This window comes from Engystomops pustulosus, chromosome 7 (genome assembly GCF_040894005.1).
Source record: "Engystomops pustulosus chromosome 7, aEngPut4.maternal, whole genome shotgun sequence".
Lineage (NCBI taxonomy): Eukaryota > Metazoa > Chordata > Amphibia > Anura > Leptodactylidae > Engystomops > Engystomops pustulosus.
In genome coordinates, this window is record NC_092417.1 from 149710549 (window position 1) to 149729477 (window position 18929).

An 18929-nucleotide genomic window follows, 5' to 3' on the forward strand; every position below is an offset into this window, starting at 1 on the left:
ATGCTTTTTTAAACTGAAAGAATAAAGCTGGAAGATTGGTATTTTTATCTGGTGTGGGAGCTAGAGTTTCCTTCTTTAAAGGGAACCTACCACCACAAATCTACCTATAAAGGTAGATCGGGTGGTAGGTGGATCAATGGGACGTGAGGATAGCCCTTTTAAGGGCTAATCCTCACGTCCCCACACTTTTTTGTTAACTTTTATTAGACGTATGTAAATTTACTTATGCGGCTACTGGGGCGTGGAGTAGCCGCATCTGAGGTTACACGAGGCGGCTACTCCACGCCCCGGTAGCCTCTTTTCCCCTCCTACTCACCCATCTTCGGCACACAGTTCCGCGTAGCTGCGCGCCCTCGTCCGGTGATCCTGCCGTCTGCGCATGCGCAGAAGAGCAGGCCCGCGCCTGTTTCGGAGCAGTTACCGCGCAGGCGTGGGCCTGCTCTTCTGCGCATGCGCAGACGGCAGGATCGCTGAACGAGGGCGCGCAGCTACGCGGAGCTGCGCATCGAAGATGGGTGAGTAGGAGGGGTAAAGAGGTTACCGGGGCGTGGAGTAGCCGCCTCGTGTAACCTCAGATGCGGCTACTCCACGCCCCAGTAGCTGCATAAGTAAATTTGCATAAAAGTCTAATAAAAGTTAACAAAAAAGTGTGGGGACGTGAGGATTAGCCCTTAAAAGGGCTATCCTCACGTCCCATTGATCCACCTACCACCCAATCTACCTTTATAGGTAGATTTGTGGTGGTAGGTTCCCTTTAACAAGTCCACTTGTCCAGGTCACTGGCTGGATCTATCTGGCAAACGATGCTCACAGCCTGGGTTAGGTAGCTTCAGGCTGGAGAGAATGTAGACTGCTTTGGGCAGCAGCTTTAGGAAGGTCCTGTTAGGAGTCAGGGCTGCTGCAGGAGACCTGGTATATCTACAGGCCATGTGTCTGAGGCAGCATCTCTCAGACACATCCTCTTATCAGGAATCAATCTCAGCAAAGTAGTGATGCGTCGTTCACGAACGAGCCAATGGCTCACTTAACCAAACCTCTAACCGGCTCACCATGTCCCCTTTAAGCATCCATACACCATCCATATATTGGATATATAATTGTGTTTCTAGGTGCAAGGGTTCAGGAGATATAGGCCTGTCAGCTGAAGGCAGAATCTAGAAGAAGCTGCAGGAGACTTTCACTGTGCAGAAGTACATGCACCCTCTGCATCTGCAGCTGAACCTGGGAAAGGGTGATGGAATAATGCTGTACATATTTATAACATAGTTTGGTAAAAGTTACTAGTTATTAAAAAACTTTAATTGAAAAAAATTACAAAAAAAGGGGTTTATTGATGTCCTACTAAACAAATTTTTTTCCCACCATATCGTGTGGGAGTTCTGGGACATTTTCTCTTTACATTTAGGAGGTGTGAATTATTAATCTTGCTAAATTGTTATGCATTTTTTAAATAAAACTATACACAATGTGACAGTATATTAAAAAAATCTATAGTTTTATAGGGTTTATGATGACATTAAACTGTAATGCAGCTTCCGATATACCGTATTTTTTCGTATCAGAAATCAAAGGTGCGCTTATAGTCATGTGCGCTTTATACATTTACCGTTCTTACAGACAACAGCTACCTTGAACTGTGCACAGGTCTGCCACCTGCTGGTCATTCATCCTTATAATCCGGTGCGCCTTATATATGAACCTAGACGTTTTTGCAGGCATTTATTGATGGTGCGCCTTATAATCCGGTGCTCCTTATAGTCAGAAAAATACGGTATATGGAGGCTCCGGCCGGGCAATTAGAATTGCACTATAACCTGGCGCAGACGGGTTGCAGGAATGCCAAACACCAGCCTACTCTTCTAAAAGACCAACCCCCTTCATACCCCTCTCCGCCCACTTGACTGAGAGGCGGCATAAGGGGGCAAATAGTCACAACTCCTGTCTGTTCACCAGGACTTCTGACTATTTCAAGGCATGGACTCTCTGATAAATCCCCTCTTTGTATGCTGTGCATAATGTGACCAGTAGGGAGAGCTGTTTAGCTGCAAAGACTTTTGGGGGATGGGGCTCCATCAGCATGAGCACCTAAGACATCTACATCACAGAGGGAATTCAACTTGTAGGAATCACAATCAACACATTGGGGCCCATTTACTTACCCGCCCAGTGGAGTTCACTGAAAGTGCATTGTCCGTGTAAAATGCACTGTGCTGCGATTCTTGTGCGCCTGATATCCTGCATGTATCACTTCCCCACTCAGGTCCGCTGGGGTTCACCTTCTTCTTCCCGATGCATGTAAGTGCTTGGGCTTGAGACACAATTTGAAAGTTAAATCCCACGCTCAGTCCGAAAGGCACACAGTCCGACGAAAGTGCAGCGTGTGACCCTTAGTAAATGAGTCAAAAACCTCCTGAACTATGAAAAAATAAAAAATATTTATCCCGTAGTAGTGAAACACTTGCCATTTTTAAATAAAAATTCTATACAAAGTTATTTAACCAATAATTTCTGAAAATGTGGGGATCTGAATTCCAAAACTTAGACATTTATACAATTTTTGCAACTTTGAGGAAACTTTAGTATTAAAAAGAGGAAGCCACCGTGAGTGGCGATACGCGTGGGGCTCTCCCAGCCCCTTACCCTTTTGTCTGGCCTGCCTGGTAATTATACTTATTACTTTTGCCTTGTACATTCACGCTGCTACCTCATAGATATTTCTTGGTCACTTTTTTGTCTTCTAATATTTTGGTTATTTGACAGGCTTAGGGTTTGGGTCAGGGTAGGGAGGTGTTGCTTTTCGGTGGGCCTTATCATGTGCCCTACCCCCTCCCCTGGGTTTTGTACGGAGGACTTTATATCCTTTTTAAATGTTTTTATGGGTTTTTGGTTTGGTGTACAATATTTATGTGATGTTCATACTTAATAAAGATTGTGTACTTTGGCATAGCACATGGTCGTTTTGTATCTTTGTTCAAAAAATAAATCTGTCAGCGTTAACGGCAAAAAGAGTGACATCTACAATAACGGGAAAGCTGTAACCATATGACGATGGGCTACCCAATTTTTTTTTACATAATTTTTAACAGGGAATTTTTATACGCCGGTAATCCCGACTGCCCGCTGTGTATTCACGGTCGGGTCGCGCTGCATGGAGAGGGCTGACGGGCTGAGCCCACTCCATAGCCGGTAAGCAGCAAAGGCATACCGGTAACACCGGTGATCGGTGCTAGCACCGATCGCTTTGCCGGCAGCCTCAAAGCTTTGCCGGCAGCCTCAAAAAGATAGCGGCGCATGGGCGCCGCCATCTTACCTGTGATCGCCGCTCCCCGTGACGTCATCGGGGGCGGCGATCCGTCTCCATGGTAGCCTTGGGTCTTCCGAAGACCCGAGGCTATTTTGTTTTAACCCCTTCATTACAATGTGCTGATAGCACATTGTAATGAATGAGGAGGAAAATCCCCATATACTGCCATACTGTAGAATGGCAGTATATGGTAGGATTGATCAGACAACCTAGGGTTAAAGTACCCTAGGGAGTCTGAAAAATAGTATAAATAAAAATAAAAAAAAAGTTAAAAAAAAAAAATTATAATAAAAAAACCTAAAATTTCAAATCACCCCCCTTTCCCTAGAACTGACATAAATATAAATAAACAGTAAAAATCATAAACACATCAGGTATCGACGCGTCTGAAAATGCCCGATCTATCAAAATATGATAACGGTTTTTCAATGCGTTTAACCCCGTAACGGAAAATAGCGCCCAAAGTCGAAAATGGCACTTTTTTGCCATTTTGAAAAATATTAAAAAATCTATAAAAAGTGATCAAAAGGTCGTACAGTACTAAAAATGATATCATTGAAAATAATATCAAATTTCGCAAAAAATGACACCACCCACAGCTTCGTACACCAAAGTATAAAAAAGTTATTAGCGCCAGAATTTGGCAAAATCAAAAAAATAATTTTTGTACAGGAGGTTTTCATTTTTGTAAATGTATGAAAACATTATAAAACCTATACAAATTTGGTATCCACGTAATCGTACCGACCCAAAGAATAAAGTAGACATGTCATTTGGGGCGCTCAGTGAAAGACGTAATATCCAAGCCCACAAGAAAATGGCGCAAATGCGTTTTTTCACCATTTTCATTGCATTTGGAATTTTTTTCCCGCTTCTGAGTACATGGCATGGAATATTTAATAAAATAAAAATTTAAGGTACAGTATGGTAACACTTACAGTAAAGTGGATGATGGTAATGTTGTTGTTGTATGCCTTATGTTTATGAGCGACAGTTTTCCTGCTATATACCTGCATGTCATAAGAATTTAAATTAAAAAAAGGACCATGTTAAATTCAAATCTGTTTTTTTTTAAAATTTTACCGCTGTTTTGTATGCGTTGGAAAAGGGGTAGTCTTATACGGCGAATATATATTAAACTCTATATTTTAACAGGAAAGTAGGGGGGTCGTCTTATACACCAGGTTGTCTTATACGCCGGAATATACGGTATCTATCTCATATCTGTCTGTCTATATTTTTATTTTTAGAGATTATTGGGGTTAGTATGGATCAGCTACTTACAATAGAGATAGGAGATCCTTTTCTTGTTTGCTCTTGTGTTTGAGTACCGCCAGTAGAGATGAGTCTATTATCATAGTTTCCATAGAAGCCTCTTGTAAAGCTTTACTCATATTACACTGTATGTCATATTTACAGCCTACGCTGCTCCAGGCACCACCACCCAATGAAGACCCATTTACACTTCACAATTGATAATGACAATGATAGTTGGTTAACAAAAAAGATTTAAAAAATTCAGAAATTCCTGACATACTGTAAATTATATAACCCGGATAAAGTACCCACAGTGCTTTGTGGTATACACCTCTGTAGCGCACTTCTACAGGCTATAACCACATGGTTTCCAGTAACATATACTTGTGGGGAGTGTAATGTTTTTGCTAGACTCTTACTAGTACGTCACCGAGCCATTAAGGATGTTTGCGGAGGTCTCACGGGCTGAGCCCTCTTCAAAGATGAAGCAGCAAACACTTAAGTAACACACGCATTCGGTGCTGGCACCTATCACTGGTATTAACCTGTTAAATGCTGGTGGCACTTAAATCCGGGTGACGTATGGGCATGTCCATCTTGGCGGGGATCGTCGCCCCCCGGTGAAGTCATTGGGGAGCAGCGATTGTAAGGTCTGTACAAGACTCAGGACCTGTCACTTCTGAAGATCTGTTACATGCGGAAGTATGAGGGAATGAGTAGTAGCAGTTAGTTTAAGGAGGTAAATTGTGGTGATGGATTCCCTTTACCATTTTGGACCCGAACATGTAATGCACTTTAATTGCATTTTGAAACCTATTACAACAGCTGAGGAGAGGTGATTTGCCTAATTACATTACTGTTAACATTTGTGTTTACGAAAACGCAATATAAACACAATGTTAATGCATGTTAAATGTGCACTACTGAGCCCTGCCCGGCTCCCTTAATTTAGCGATCATTTCCAAAGGAAGACTGTCAGACATGCAGTAACTGCCGGCCATTTCATATGCAAAAAAAAATTGTTTCTTTGTGCAATCACCCCAGCAGCCGTGGTCGTATCCAAGGACAACAATCTAAAGACAGTATACACCTATATTCAGAATATGTGTCTCCATATAAATCTGTATAAAAACGTTGGCATGAAACATAATAGGTTATAAGGACACTTGGGCAAAGCTATGAATTCTTCTATTATATTTTGTGTTTGCATACATGTCATGGCAGTCAAATAGCAGCTGCACCCTTTAGATATGATACTGTTGTTTAAATATTTATGCCACATTCTTGTGGTTTCATTAAGGGGTTGGTCCACGTACTCTCCCTTCCCCATATCTGATGATCGGGAGTCGAAATGCTGGGACATGTCTAGGGATAGGGGATGACAATGTGAGTTGTGAGATGTGACACTTTTCACCAAAGTAAAGAGATCAGGGATCTTGTTTTTCCCAATTGATGTAGCAGCTGGTTCCCTATGAGGATGGTGGTGTTATATACATTCTTTCACATGAAGGTATAAATAATCTATAATACACAGTACAGAGATAATTAACCCTTGCGGATTCAGACAAACCCTATAGTCAGGGGTGGACTGGACATATGATCCACCGTGGGAAATCCCGGTGGGCGAGTGGTCTGGGGCTGGTGTGGGGTGGTCTAAAAATAATAAATCATGTACTCACCTTTCCGATGCTCCCCCGAAGCTTCGCTACTTGATGCATTTCGGCCGTCAGAGACAGGTGTTGGGTGTTGGCGGTGCACAGACTATGACATTGGCAAGTGTCATATTCTGTGCAGTAACGGTGGGCACATGCCTGTCACTGCAGGGGAGGACCAGAAAGGTACATGGTTTATTATTTTTATGTGCTGGGCAAGGTACTGGCTGGCTGTATACTGAGAGGCCAGCTGGCTGTATACTGGGGGGACTGGCTGACTGTATACTGAGGGGGCTGGCTGGCTATTTACTGGGGAAGCTGGCTGTATACTGGGGGGACTGGTTGGCAATATACCAGGGGGCTGGCTGGCTATATACTGTGGGGACAGACTGGCTAAATACTGGGGGGGGGCTGGCTGTATACTGGGGAAAGTGGCTAGCTGTACACTGGAGGGACTGGTTGGCTGTATACTGGGGGGATTGGCCGGCTATATACTGGGGGACTGACTGGCTATATATGGTGGGCTGGCTATATACTGGGGGATGGCTGGCTATATACTGGGGGGGCTGGCTGTATACTGGGGGGACTGGCTGGCTAAATACTGGGGGAATGGTTGGTTGTATACTGGGAGGACTGGCTGGCTATGTACTGGGGAGGGGGGCTGGCTGTACACTGGAGGGACTGGCTGGCTACATACTGGGGGCTGGCTGGCTATATACAGGGAGGGGCTAGCTCTATACAGGGGGGTGGCTGTATACTGGAGGGACTGGTTGGCTATATACTGGGGCTGGCTGTATACTGGGGGACTGGTTAGCTGTATACTGGGGGGACTGGCTGGCTATACAGTGGTGGGGCTGGCTGTATACGGGGAGACTTGCTTCTCAATTGTTGATCCAGCAAACAGGACAATAACATCCAAAAAGCTTTAGTGAATAAAATTTCTCCATGCTTTATTTCAGGACCATACATAAAATTCACAATAATCCACGTATCAGCTTACAAATCCATGTACAGCCATGAGGAAGGACGCATTGTGCGTTTGAAACGCGTTGCTGTGATGCAAAGAACTTTGTAAGCTGGTACATGGATTATTGTGAATTTTATGTATGGTCCTGAAATAAAGCAGGAACAGGAGGCGGGGCAGGATGAGTCATAAGTTTGCTGCTGCTGCTGCTCCGCCTATTCATCAGTTCTCTCTCATGTAAACAAATAATGACATTGGGTTTGCAACATTGTGAATGTAAGTATAAGGACTGCTGAATCACTCGATAAACATTCAGGGATTATAATTAATGCAGCAAAAGCACATTGGCAACCTTTGAAAAAAGAGTGGCCAAACCCTTTAAAGGGAACCTGTCATCAGAAATTGGCTAAATAAACCGCTACTAGTATTGTCAGGTAGTGTAACATCTTCTAGCTTCTTTCATTGTCCATTGTGGTGACATCTTCCAGAAAAACAACTTTGAAGTGCGATGTAAATTGGTTGTAAAGAGTCAAGGAGGAGGAGAGTTTAACAGTGAAGTCAAGATGGGGAGCTCTGAACACCTCCTCCTCTGTTATTGGCATTATGCATCAGGAGATCTGGTTAGTGATGTCTTGGGATACAGAACCGTCAATTACAGTGAACAGGGCTTTCTGAGGAAGAGAGAGCTTGACTTCAGTGTTAAAATCTCTACCTCCTTGACTTTATACAACCAATTTACATCTCCCTTCAAAATTGATTTTCTGGATGATGCCTCCACACTGGTTGATGTATGAAACATGGTCTACAATGTGTTCATCTGCTTGGCAACATACTGGTAGTGGTTTATTAGGTCAATTTCTGCTGACAGGTTCCCTTAAGCTCTTTACATCACTAGAAGAAACCCTAAATACCAACAGTCAACAGTCACTTTCATCATTCATCAGGAAGCAAGCTATAAACTGGTGTACAAGAAATACTGTATCCATTCTACTCCATTACCTTAGTGATATCCATGAAGTCTGTTGATGAAGTCTACAACAGAAAGAAACTTTCACGCACATCTGGTGGGAATATGACGTGATCTGCTCATATTTGAAAGACATTGAGAGTCCACATCTCTCCTGGAGTCCAATCTCTGACACCGAAACTGTTCCTGCCAAACCTATATACCCTTAGTGCTGTCTGCCAAAGAGATGGTACTCAAGACAATCACCTTCTATAACCCAATGGTGACCCAATGGTCATATAGAGGTTCTAAACTATACAGGCCAGAATAACTCTATAACTTTGGAGCTTTTCCACTATTTCTGCCCCCTCTAACAGGCCCCATTATCCCCTTGATTGTGATCATAACCCATGTTCTATGTCTTTTACATTATGATTATGTATTGATTACAAGATTTACATTATGTTCTTTTATTATTATTATAAAAAACAATAATCAGAAACCCAAAATACCATGATTTGGTATGTGATGTTTAGGTGTCCACGGTCTTTACACTCTAAATCTGGAGAACACATGGGGAGTTATTATATCATAAATACTATATAAACACAGATCAAAGGAACCAAAAAATAAGGGAATAGCCGACTAAAGTCCATGTTTAATGTATCGGGTTGAATGGAGAGATCCGAAAATAGAAAATGGTGGGAAGTTAAGAGACTGGAATATACTGGAGATACCGGAAATTGAGAAGGGAAAAGAAAAGAATAGAATTAAAAATAAAGTATAAGGAGGAAAATAGTCTTTTTTCGAAATACTGCCAATCAGGTAGGAAATGCGTCACATGCTATTGGGATACATCGCTATTTGGATCTGGTGAGTTTGTTGACCCCGGTCCAAATCCAAACACCCGTGATTGGTGTTAACTCTTTATATAGGTCCGCACACCCACCGGTAACACCTGTGATCAGTGCTGATACCGATCTGGGATGTAATCACTGGAAGCAACAAGATTGCTGCCAAAATGGTGTAGAATTACATGCCGTGAGATGCAAGGATAACACCCGATCCGGCACCATTTGTGGGTGTTACCATCTGTGGGTTGTGTCTTAGGTGATCTCACCATCATCATTTTGATTAAGAGCGGTGTTGATTTTCCACCCAACCCATTAGAAGTCTGACCTGCTGATCAACTCAATGGGGCTCATTTACTAAGGGTCCGCGGACCGCATTTTCGTCGGGTTTCCTGACGATTTCTGCGTTGCGCCGCATTTAACAGGGGTTTTTTGGTGCACACAATCGGATTTTCATGTGACGCAAATCGGGGCGTGGCCGTCAGACAACCCAAAGGGTTCGGACTATGCGCGGGATTTAAAATTCAAATTGTGTCGCAAGACGTGCACTCACATACACCGGGAAGAAGAAGGTGAACTCCGGCGGACTTCAGCAGGGAAGCGACAGATGCAGGAAATCGGGCGCAAGAACTACGTGAATCGCGCCAGACTGAATCTTCGTCAGCCCGTCCGGATCAGGGATCGCGACAGGACCGGGTGAGTAAATTTGCCCCAATGTCTGATCAACTCAATGAAAGGAAATAAACCCTTTAAATGGAACCTGCCACCAGATTTGACCCCATTAAACTACTAGACTCCTCGGGTGCTTTAGATTTGGGTCTATACTCATGGAGTTATTTTTGTGTCAAATTAAAGTTAAGAATCTCACATTTTCAGAACTGGAGATACAGGCAGTTAAAAAACGTAGTTGGAATTGAGAGCTGCAGATCAAGTTTCTGCCTTTTTTAACTGCCTGTATCTCCCGTTCTTTATCTCACAGAACCTCAGGCCTGATGCAATCTGAAAGCTGAAAGATGACATATTTATATTTAAATTGACAAGAAAATGTTTCTAGAGACCTCGGAACCAAAAATAGCTGTGTCTGAAATGACACTCCCCCTGCAGCCTGTAAACTTGATTCATCTCACCCAAATATGACTCATCTCTGCTCATTTTCACATGACTTTGGAGAAGATTTTTGTTTTTATAGAAAATGGGTGATATTTTACATAAAGAGAGTTATATAAAGGGCATTTCATAATGGGGTAAAATCAAAAGCCATGCTCCGACAGTAACACCCGGGATCATAAGTATTGGGTGTTCAACCCTATAAAAGCTGTGGTCATGGTGACCACGGTGTCTGTAGGGCATTATTGGGACCCATTCTTTCTGACTTTGCCCTAGAAAAAACGTACAAACTGCTTGCACATGTATTTATAAACATGTTATATATTTACATGTATTATTACCTATTGAATCACCTTAAAGAGAACCCGTCATGCAAAATAACACCCCTAAACTAAATATATTTTCATAAACTGCCATTAGAGAGCATTGCCCCTATCCCTTCATTGTCCCTCTACATGCCTGTAAACCTAAGCAATGAGGTCCTAAAGCTGTATGCAAATGACCTGTGAAATGTCCAATGTGTCATTAGCATATTCAAGCTGTCCAGCTTATTCATGAGTGGGAGGCACAGCCACACCCCCAGTGCTTGACTGACAGCTGCTCCATGTAATGGCTGCTCCATGTGCTTGCTGGTGGCCACGCCTCCTGCAGCCTGTGTGTGCATGTGTGTGTGTATAGGAGAGATACAACAGCTCCAGACAGCCATGTTACAGCAGCACATGTCAGGTACATACAAAAAATAAACATTTTATAGCCTGTATATCGTGACAGTGCAAATATTTTCATATATTGAGGGATGTAGTTTCTATAATGGGGTAATTTACAGTGTTTTTCTGTAGGCACCTTAGTCACTTAAAGCTAAGCAGGTGCCTCTAAATGAGGTTTTGGTGATTATCATGAAAATGAGAAAAATTGCACCCAAAATTCTGAACCTCCTTACAACCTAGAAAAAAACAGGCATAAGTAGCCACAGCGATATGAAGCAGACATTTGGGAAACGTTAGTTATAACGTTGTTTGGGTGCTAGGACTATCTCCCTGAAAAGCAGAAAATTTTGAACTTTGAAAATTTTTGACAAATTTCATTTTTGTTTCTAAACTGAACACAAAAGATTTCAATCCAAATTTTCAACTAATTTGAAGCGCAATGTGTGACGAGAAAACAATCTCAAAATCACCTGGATATGTTAATGCGTTTCAAAGTTATAACCTCTGACATAGGGTCAATTAAAAAAAATCAGGCTTGGTCGTAGAGACTTAAAATGACCCTGAAGAGGTTAATTGGAACTCGTCAGCAAAAATTTACATAATAAATCACTACCAGTATGTTGTGAAGGAGATTAACATCTTCCAGATCCTGTTTCTTTCATGGTCCAGTGTTCTCGCATCATCCAGAAAATCAGCTTACTGTACAAGCGAGATGTAAACTGGTTGTATAAAGTCATGGAGGTGGAGAGTTCATCACTAAAATCATGTAGGGTATGAAATGTCCCATCCGCTCTGATTGACATCATTCACCGGACCTCAGGAGAAGTGATTACTTATATCACTTGATGCAGGTCAAAAGTGGTGTTGTTCAGGGGTGGAGAGCTTGACTTAGGTTCTAAACTCTCTCGGGTGCTAAGTGCCAGGAAATGTGCCTATTCTAGAGCTTGTTCTCCTGATTTCGGGCATATGGCATGACTTGCCACGACACTGGACCATATAAGAAACATTTGAAAAGTAATAATCTGATTTATAAGGTCAATTTTTGCTGACAGTTTCCCTTTAAAATGGATATAAATATACAGAAACTGACATTTCAACTTTGCTCGTGGAAATTCTGGCACAAAGAATTATAGAAACAATGGGGCCCATTTACTTACTTAGTCACTCGAGTTCAATAAAAGTGCATTGCCCGTCTATAATGCTGCTTGTGGCGATTCACTAAGATCGTGCACCAGAAATCATGAATGTGTCGCTTCCCTTCACTGGTCTGACAGAGTTCACCATCTTTTTTGTGGTGCTCCTTTAACACAGGGCGTGCGACATAATTTGAAAGTCAAATCCCGCGCTCAGTGCGAATCAGCGTGACTTTCCAATGGCACGCCCCCTAATTTGTGTCGCATGGAGGCCAGCGCAGCTGCACCACAAAAGGGTTGGGTGAGCCACAATCCCAGGGCACACACTTATTAAATGCCTGTGCAAGCCATTTTAGCCATAAAGAATGTGTACAGTCCAACAAAAGTGCAGCGCACAACCCTTAGTAATTGTGCCCCTATATATCATTATTCTGCTGGCTGCCAGATATCCAGATTGTGAAACTCCCATTACCGAGCAGGGTAGCGTGTCACATGCCTATGCTTTCGGATTCCTAGTCAACAAAATCATCTGCCGGCTGAAGTGCCAGGTCATGTGGCGCTGCTGCAGTCATGTGGTACAAGCTGGTCTGTAACATGGCTTCAATCACATGACGCCAACTGGTTGTGGAGGAAGGGTGTTGTGATGAAAGGTGCTGTCCCAGTAATACCACAATCACATGACGCCAACTGGTTGTGGAGGAAGGGTGTTGTGATGAAAAGTGCTGTCCCAGTAATACCACAATCACATGACGCCAACTGTTTGTGGAGGAAGGGTGTTGTGATGAAAGGTGCTGTCCCAGTAATACCACAATCACATGACGCCAACTGTTTGTGGAGGAAGGGTGTTGTGATGAAAGGTGCTGTCCCAGTAATACCACAATCACATGATGCAAGTAGGGGCCAGTATTTAAAAACATTTATCACTACTAAGAGAGGAAACCACTTTGGAGTAAATCCTTACACAGGACTGCAGTATAGAATCACGTAGAAGAGAAACTTTAGATAACATCGTATCCCCCTCCCTGCACACTGAAAAGAACACAATGGGCAACATTTACTAAAAACAGTGCAGTCTGTCCTATGTGTAGTTTGCCTGTGTAGTGTGCAGAGGGCGCTAGATTCATGATCATGTGGCGCACCTTTATCATGAATCTGGCGCACTCTGCACAGCTCTGACAGCTTTTTTTTGGTGCACTTTTAACATAGGGTGTGCGACACAATCCTGTCAGACTCTGCATGATAAATGTGTCATACGGTCTGACTGGACACCGGAGCGCCCCCTTCAGTGCAGAAATCTGTGTCGCCTCAGGAATAGTACAGCCACACAAATGTGGAGCAGGCACTTCTTAAATGGATGTGCAAACAGTTTGCACATAAAAGAATGTGCAAAGTCCGAAACTGGCGCAGGGGCTTTAGTAAATGTGACCCACTAGTAAAATTTGTTTGTCTTCTAGTGGGTTTTACCAATGTGGAACATTGTTATATACAACTTGTTCCTTTTTATCTAAAACAATAACTTTTAAAGACAGAAAAGGGCAGGAGGTTAGGCTGAGCCGTAGCCGTATGCCCGCCTTGACCTGAGGGAAATTGGGCCGGGTTTAAGGCTAGGGAGGGGTTAGGGGTTGGGGAGTGAGTTAGGAAGTGAGGTCAGGATGGGGGAGGGGAGTGTAGGATAAAAACGGGGCCTTACCGGTGCGACTTCCTCTTGGACCCCCGGCGCTGGATCAAGATGCCCGCCCGCCCTCCCTTTTTTTTGTTTTTGTATTGTTTAGTTTTTTTACCCCCCTTTTTTTCTTGTTCCTTATTTGAAATAATATAGAGATATAAGTTGTTTTCTTGTCATGCAGCCGCGGGATAAGGCCTTTGGGGGGTGTCTCGGGGGAAAAAATAATGCGCACAAAGATGTTGCTGTGCGCTTAACACAGAGTGGAAATGGAGAATGATGGGTATGGTAGCTGGCCCACCCGGAGGTGGGTACAGTGGGAATGGTTACCTGTGACATATTTGTCAGCTCTCGAGCCGGCGCGGTGCGGCGGGAGTAAGCAGGTAACGCTTAGAAATCACCCCTCTCAGGCCTTGTCACTTCAGGTTGTTAGAATTGCACTTTATTTGTACATGTTAATAAAAGTTAATATATATACTGTTTATATGTTATTTGTTATTTTAAATAAACAGGCTGCTGTGGCCTTAGTTATCCATCGTCACGCAGTTGTAAGTGTCAAATCTTTCCGGGTACTTGGGAAGGGTCTAGGACAGTGATGGCTAACCTATGGCACTGGTGCCAGAGGTGGCACTCAGAGCCCTTTCTGTGGGCACTCAGGCCATCACCAGAGATGACTCCAGGTATCTTCCTGCAGTCCCAGACAGCCCAGGACTTGCTGTGCACAGAGCTATTTTAAAGTGACAGCTGTACCTGAGACTATTTTCTGCTTTATTGGTGTCCTCAGGTGCTGGTATCAATGAAAACTGTGACAGAGAAGGGAGTATACATCACAAATTAAATTTGTGTTGGCACTTTGCGATAAATAAGCGGGTCTTTGTTGTAGTTTGGGCACTCGGTCTCTAAAAGGTTTGCCATCACTGGTCTAGGATATCCAGGTAGGAGGCTTCAAAGGAGGCCTATATTTGTCCTATAGGTCAGTAAAGAACTGCAATACAATCAATGTCATCTATGTTATCATGTACACTCTATGTAATCCTATCTACAGGGGCGGAATCATATCTTAAGGTGGCCCTGAAAAAAAGCCCCTAAAAGTGTCCCCATTTTGTAGGTGGGTCCAGTTTGTCAGAGGGTGAGGCCAACACAAGTGGACAGCATCAACAAAGAGCTAACTATGGCCACATTGGGGGCTGTATACAAATACAGTAGTGGGAAATTTCTTTTACAAATGACAGATGTATAATTCTGCTTAATCTGAGGTGTATGCAATCATAATTTACAGCAGCTGCTGTGTAAGCTATGATGTTCTGCAGCAGCTGAGGTGTGTAGTATGATATTCTGTAGCACAGTAGATAGATATGAAATAGATGGAAATATAGGAAATAAAGTAGATGGAAATATAGGAAATAAAGTAGATAGATATCAGATAGATAGATAGATAGATATGGGATAGATGAGATAGATAGATAGATAGATAGATAAATAGATAGATATGAGATAGAAAGATAAATAGATAGGTGTGAGGTAATATAGATAGAGACTGAGAGGAAGAAGAGGAAGAGACAAAGTGAGAGACAGATAGAGAGATATAGACATAGATAGTTATAGAGATAAATAATATGTACCTCTTGTAAGCATCAGGTCCCCTCGTCTGATATAGGCAGTAGTGTAGAGTCGACTTTTCTAGTGGAGGGTGAAGTAGAGGATGCAATAGTGTTGCACTCATACAGGAAGCTTTCATCACTGGTGCTCTGCTTTCTGCCTGCTGCAACTTCCCCTCACTGACCTGTGTCCTCCAACAGCCAAAAAATGAGGAATTTGATGTTGCTCTGACATTGCTTCAGACAAATCATGCAAGAAAGTAATGTATGAGGTAATCTGAGCATAGACCCCCAGATTCTTGGATATGGGGGCACTGAGCACAGGTGTCTCATGATTTGTGTAAGTACAGTCTACTACAGTTATGTGTGCTTAGTGAAGGGGAGAAAGTCGACAACGATTCATCCAGGAGTCTTACACAATGCAGGAGGCTGTGAGCAGAAGCATAACACCGCCTCCCCAATTGGGTTTAGGTCCGGGCTTTGGCTGGGCCAGTCAGGAATGGCCACAGAGATGTTCTGAAGCCTCTGCTTTGTTATTCTAGCTGTGTGCTTGGGGTCAATGGGGCAGATTTACTTACCCGGCCCATTCGCGATCCAGCGATCGCGGTGGATTCTGGTCTTCAGGCGATTCACTAAGGTAGTTCCTCCGCCGTCCACCAGATGTCGCTGCTGCGCTGAAGTTCCCCGAGGCCCGCTAGAATGCCCTGAAATTCACCAGCCTATACCTGGTGAAGGTAAGTGCAATTTTTGCAACACATTTTTTTAAAAAAAATGCGGCGGTTTTTCCGAATTCGTCAAGTTTTCGTTCGGCCACGCCCCACGGTTTTCGTTGCGTGCATGCCACCGCCGATGCGCCAAAATCCGATCGCATGCGCCAAAATCCCGGGGTAATACAGGGAAAATCGGCGCAAATCAGAAATATTCGGGTAACACGTCGGGAAAACGCGAATCGGGTCCTTAGTAAATGACCCCCATTGTCTTGTTGGAAGGTGAACCTCTGGCCCCGTCTGAGGTCCAGAGCACTCTGGAAGAGGTTTTCATCCAGGATATCTCTGTACTTGGCCGCATTCATCTTTCCTTCAATTAGAACCAGTCGTCCTGTCCCTTCCCCATAGCCTGATGCTGCCACCACCATGTGTCACTGTTGGGATTGTATATGGCAGGTGATGAGCAGCGCCTGGTTGTCACCACAAATATCGCTTAGAATTAACATCAACGTGTTTTATATTTTTGTCTCAGCAGACCAGAGAATCTTATTTCTCATTGTCTGAGAATCTTTCTTGTATTTTTTTTGCACACTGTATGCGGCTTTCATATGTCTTGCACTGAGGAGAGGCTTCCATCAGCAGACTCTGCCATAAACCCAGACTGGTGGAGGCTGCAGTGATAGGAGACTTTCTGGAAGTTTCTCCCATCTCCCTCCTGCATCTCTGGAGTGCAGCCATAGTGATCTTGGGATTCTTTTTCACCTGGACGGCCAAGTTGAGGAAGAGTTGTGGTCGTTTGTGATGTTTTTATATGTGTAAAGTTGTCTCTGAGCCTGCAGTCCAGTGATCCAGTTTGGGTTCCTTTTACATCATACGGTTTCCTACCACGACATTACAACTGGCGACGAGGATTAACTATTATCAAGTAAAGGTATTTCAGTAACACAGAAGTGCCACCTAGACTGTGATATTAGCATCCACCATGGTGTGAAGTATTGTTATATGTTTAATGAAAATGTTTTTATTTTTATATGTTTGCTAAATGCTGCAACTAAGAGGACGCTCAACTGTGAAGATTGATAACAGCGTGATAACACAATCCTGTGCAGCGACAGAATGTAAGGCTCCCTGGGCTGATTTACGATACTACCAATTCCAGGGATTAAGACGTATATTGTTTCTGGGATGCCCATATGATAATTTACTAACCAATGAACTATGGACATTACATTTTTATCTTTAACTAATCAAGCCCAGGTCCTGCCCCACTGAAAGTTTCTGTATAATCCTTTGTGACGCAAATAAAGCATCTCACATCTGCCCAGCCTTGCATGGCATCACTTCTCCATTGAGATACTATACCATACTTTGTCTTGGCGTGATTTCTTTGAGCTCACTCTAAATTTTATTAATAATTAGAGATTAGAGGTTGTGTGAACAGGGGCAGAACTTGACAATGGCCTCTCTATCTGCATTTCCTCCATTTGACATGCACCAATCCTAGGCAAACTTAAGAGTATGCTGGAATAAGTGTCTAAAGCGCTTTGAGATATTTTTGCAAGCTATGAACATCGGTGACAATGCAAGAAGCTATGCTGCTGCATTATGCTGGAGAGCAGGTCTATGACATGTACACAACTCAGCCTAACACAGGAGATAACTCTGACTATGAGCCATGTGAAGCAGCAACAAGCAAGCACTTCTCTCCACACACAAATCCTGCTTTTGAGGTTTTCAAGTTTAGACAGTGCAAACAGTATCAGAAAGCATTGCTGAATATCATGTCAGGCTCAGACATCTTGCCACTTACTGTGAGTCAATGCAGACATTGACAATGAAATTCAAATGCAAATCATACAGGGATCCATCCAGGGCCGATTCTAGCATATTTGCTGCCTGAGGCGAATATTAAAATGCTGCCCCCCCCCACTCCCTGTTAAGTAAATCCTTAAACTTTACTAACAATTAACAATCCTACAGACAGCTCCCTGACACTGTGTGACTGACTACAGGATCTGAGAGGCATTAGTGGCATCTAGTACCTTATAGATGACAATCTCTTCCATCAGGAGGACTTTATTCCGGGTTCTCCAATCCATGACGTATCGCGGCTGAATTCACGGGCAGATATCTTCAGCTCCGTGCAGCATCTCCACCCGGCGTCCCTAAAAATACCACAGTCACCTACAGTATAAAGTCTCCTGGATAACAACACTGCGCTCCTAAATAATATATACCCCTCACAACACAACTGACCACACTCTCCACACATATAACACATCCCTTCATTATATAGGGATAAAATCTATATACATATAATATACTGTATCCCATATACAGCCCCTGCAGCTAAGTAATATACTGTACCCGATATACAGCCCCCCCCAGCTTAGTAATATACTGTATCCCATATACAGCCCCCCCCAGCTTAGTAATATACTGTATCCCATATACATCCCCCCAGCTTAGTAATATACTGTATCCCATATACAGCCCCCCAGCTTAGTAATATACTGTATCCTATATACATCCCCCCAGCTTAGTAATATACTGTATCCTATATACATCCCCCCAGCTTAGTAATATACTGTATCCCATATACAGCCCCCCAGCTTAGTAATATACTGTATCCCATATACAGCCCCCCAGCTTAGTAATATACTGTATCCTATATACATCCCCCCAGCTTAGTAATATACTGTATCCTATATACATCCCCCAGCTTAGTAATATACAGTACACCATATACAACCCCCAGCTTAGTAATATACTGTATCCCATATACAGCCCCTGCAGCTTAGTAATATACTGTATCCTATATACAGCCCCCCAGCTTAGTAATATACTGTATCCCATATACAGCCCCCCAGCTTAGTAATATACTGTATCCTATATACAGCCCCCCAGCTTAGTAATATACTGTATCCCATATACAGCCCCCCAGCTTAGTAATATACTGTACCCCATATACAGCCCCCCCCCAAGCTTAGTAATATACTGTATCCCATATACATCCCCCCAACTTAGTGATATACTGTAT

General features: G+C 43.1%; 1 protein-coding gene across 2 annotated transcripts in view; it reads right to left on the bottom strand.

Moving 5' to 3' along the window:
• The window catches only part of LOC140071017 (3-galactosyl-N-acetylglucosaminide 4-alpha-L-fucosyltransferase FUT3-like), a 39572-nt gene extending 24262 nt beyond the window's left edge, over positions 1-15310 (bottom strand). The window contains exon 1 of one of the 2 annotated variants that reach the window (XM_072118221.1): positions 15207-15310. In XM_072118221.1, the coding sequence (XP_071974322.1) occupies positions 15207-15307 (101 nt within the window). In that variant the 5' untranslated portion in view covers positions 15308-15310. Of the gene's footprint in view, positions 1-2159; positions 2403-15206 lie in introns of those variants that run through there. The other variant, XM_072118223.1, reaches the window with a different exon arrangement.
• Between the last annotated feature and the right edge of the window lie 3619 nt (positions 15311-18929).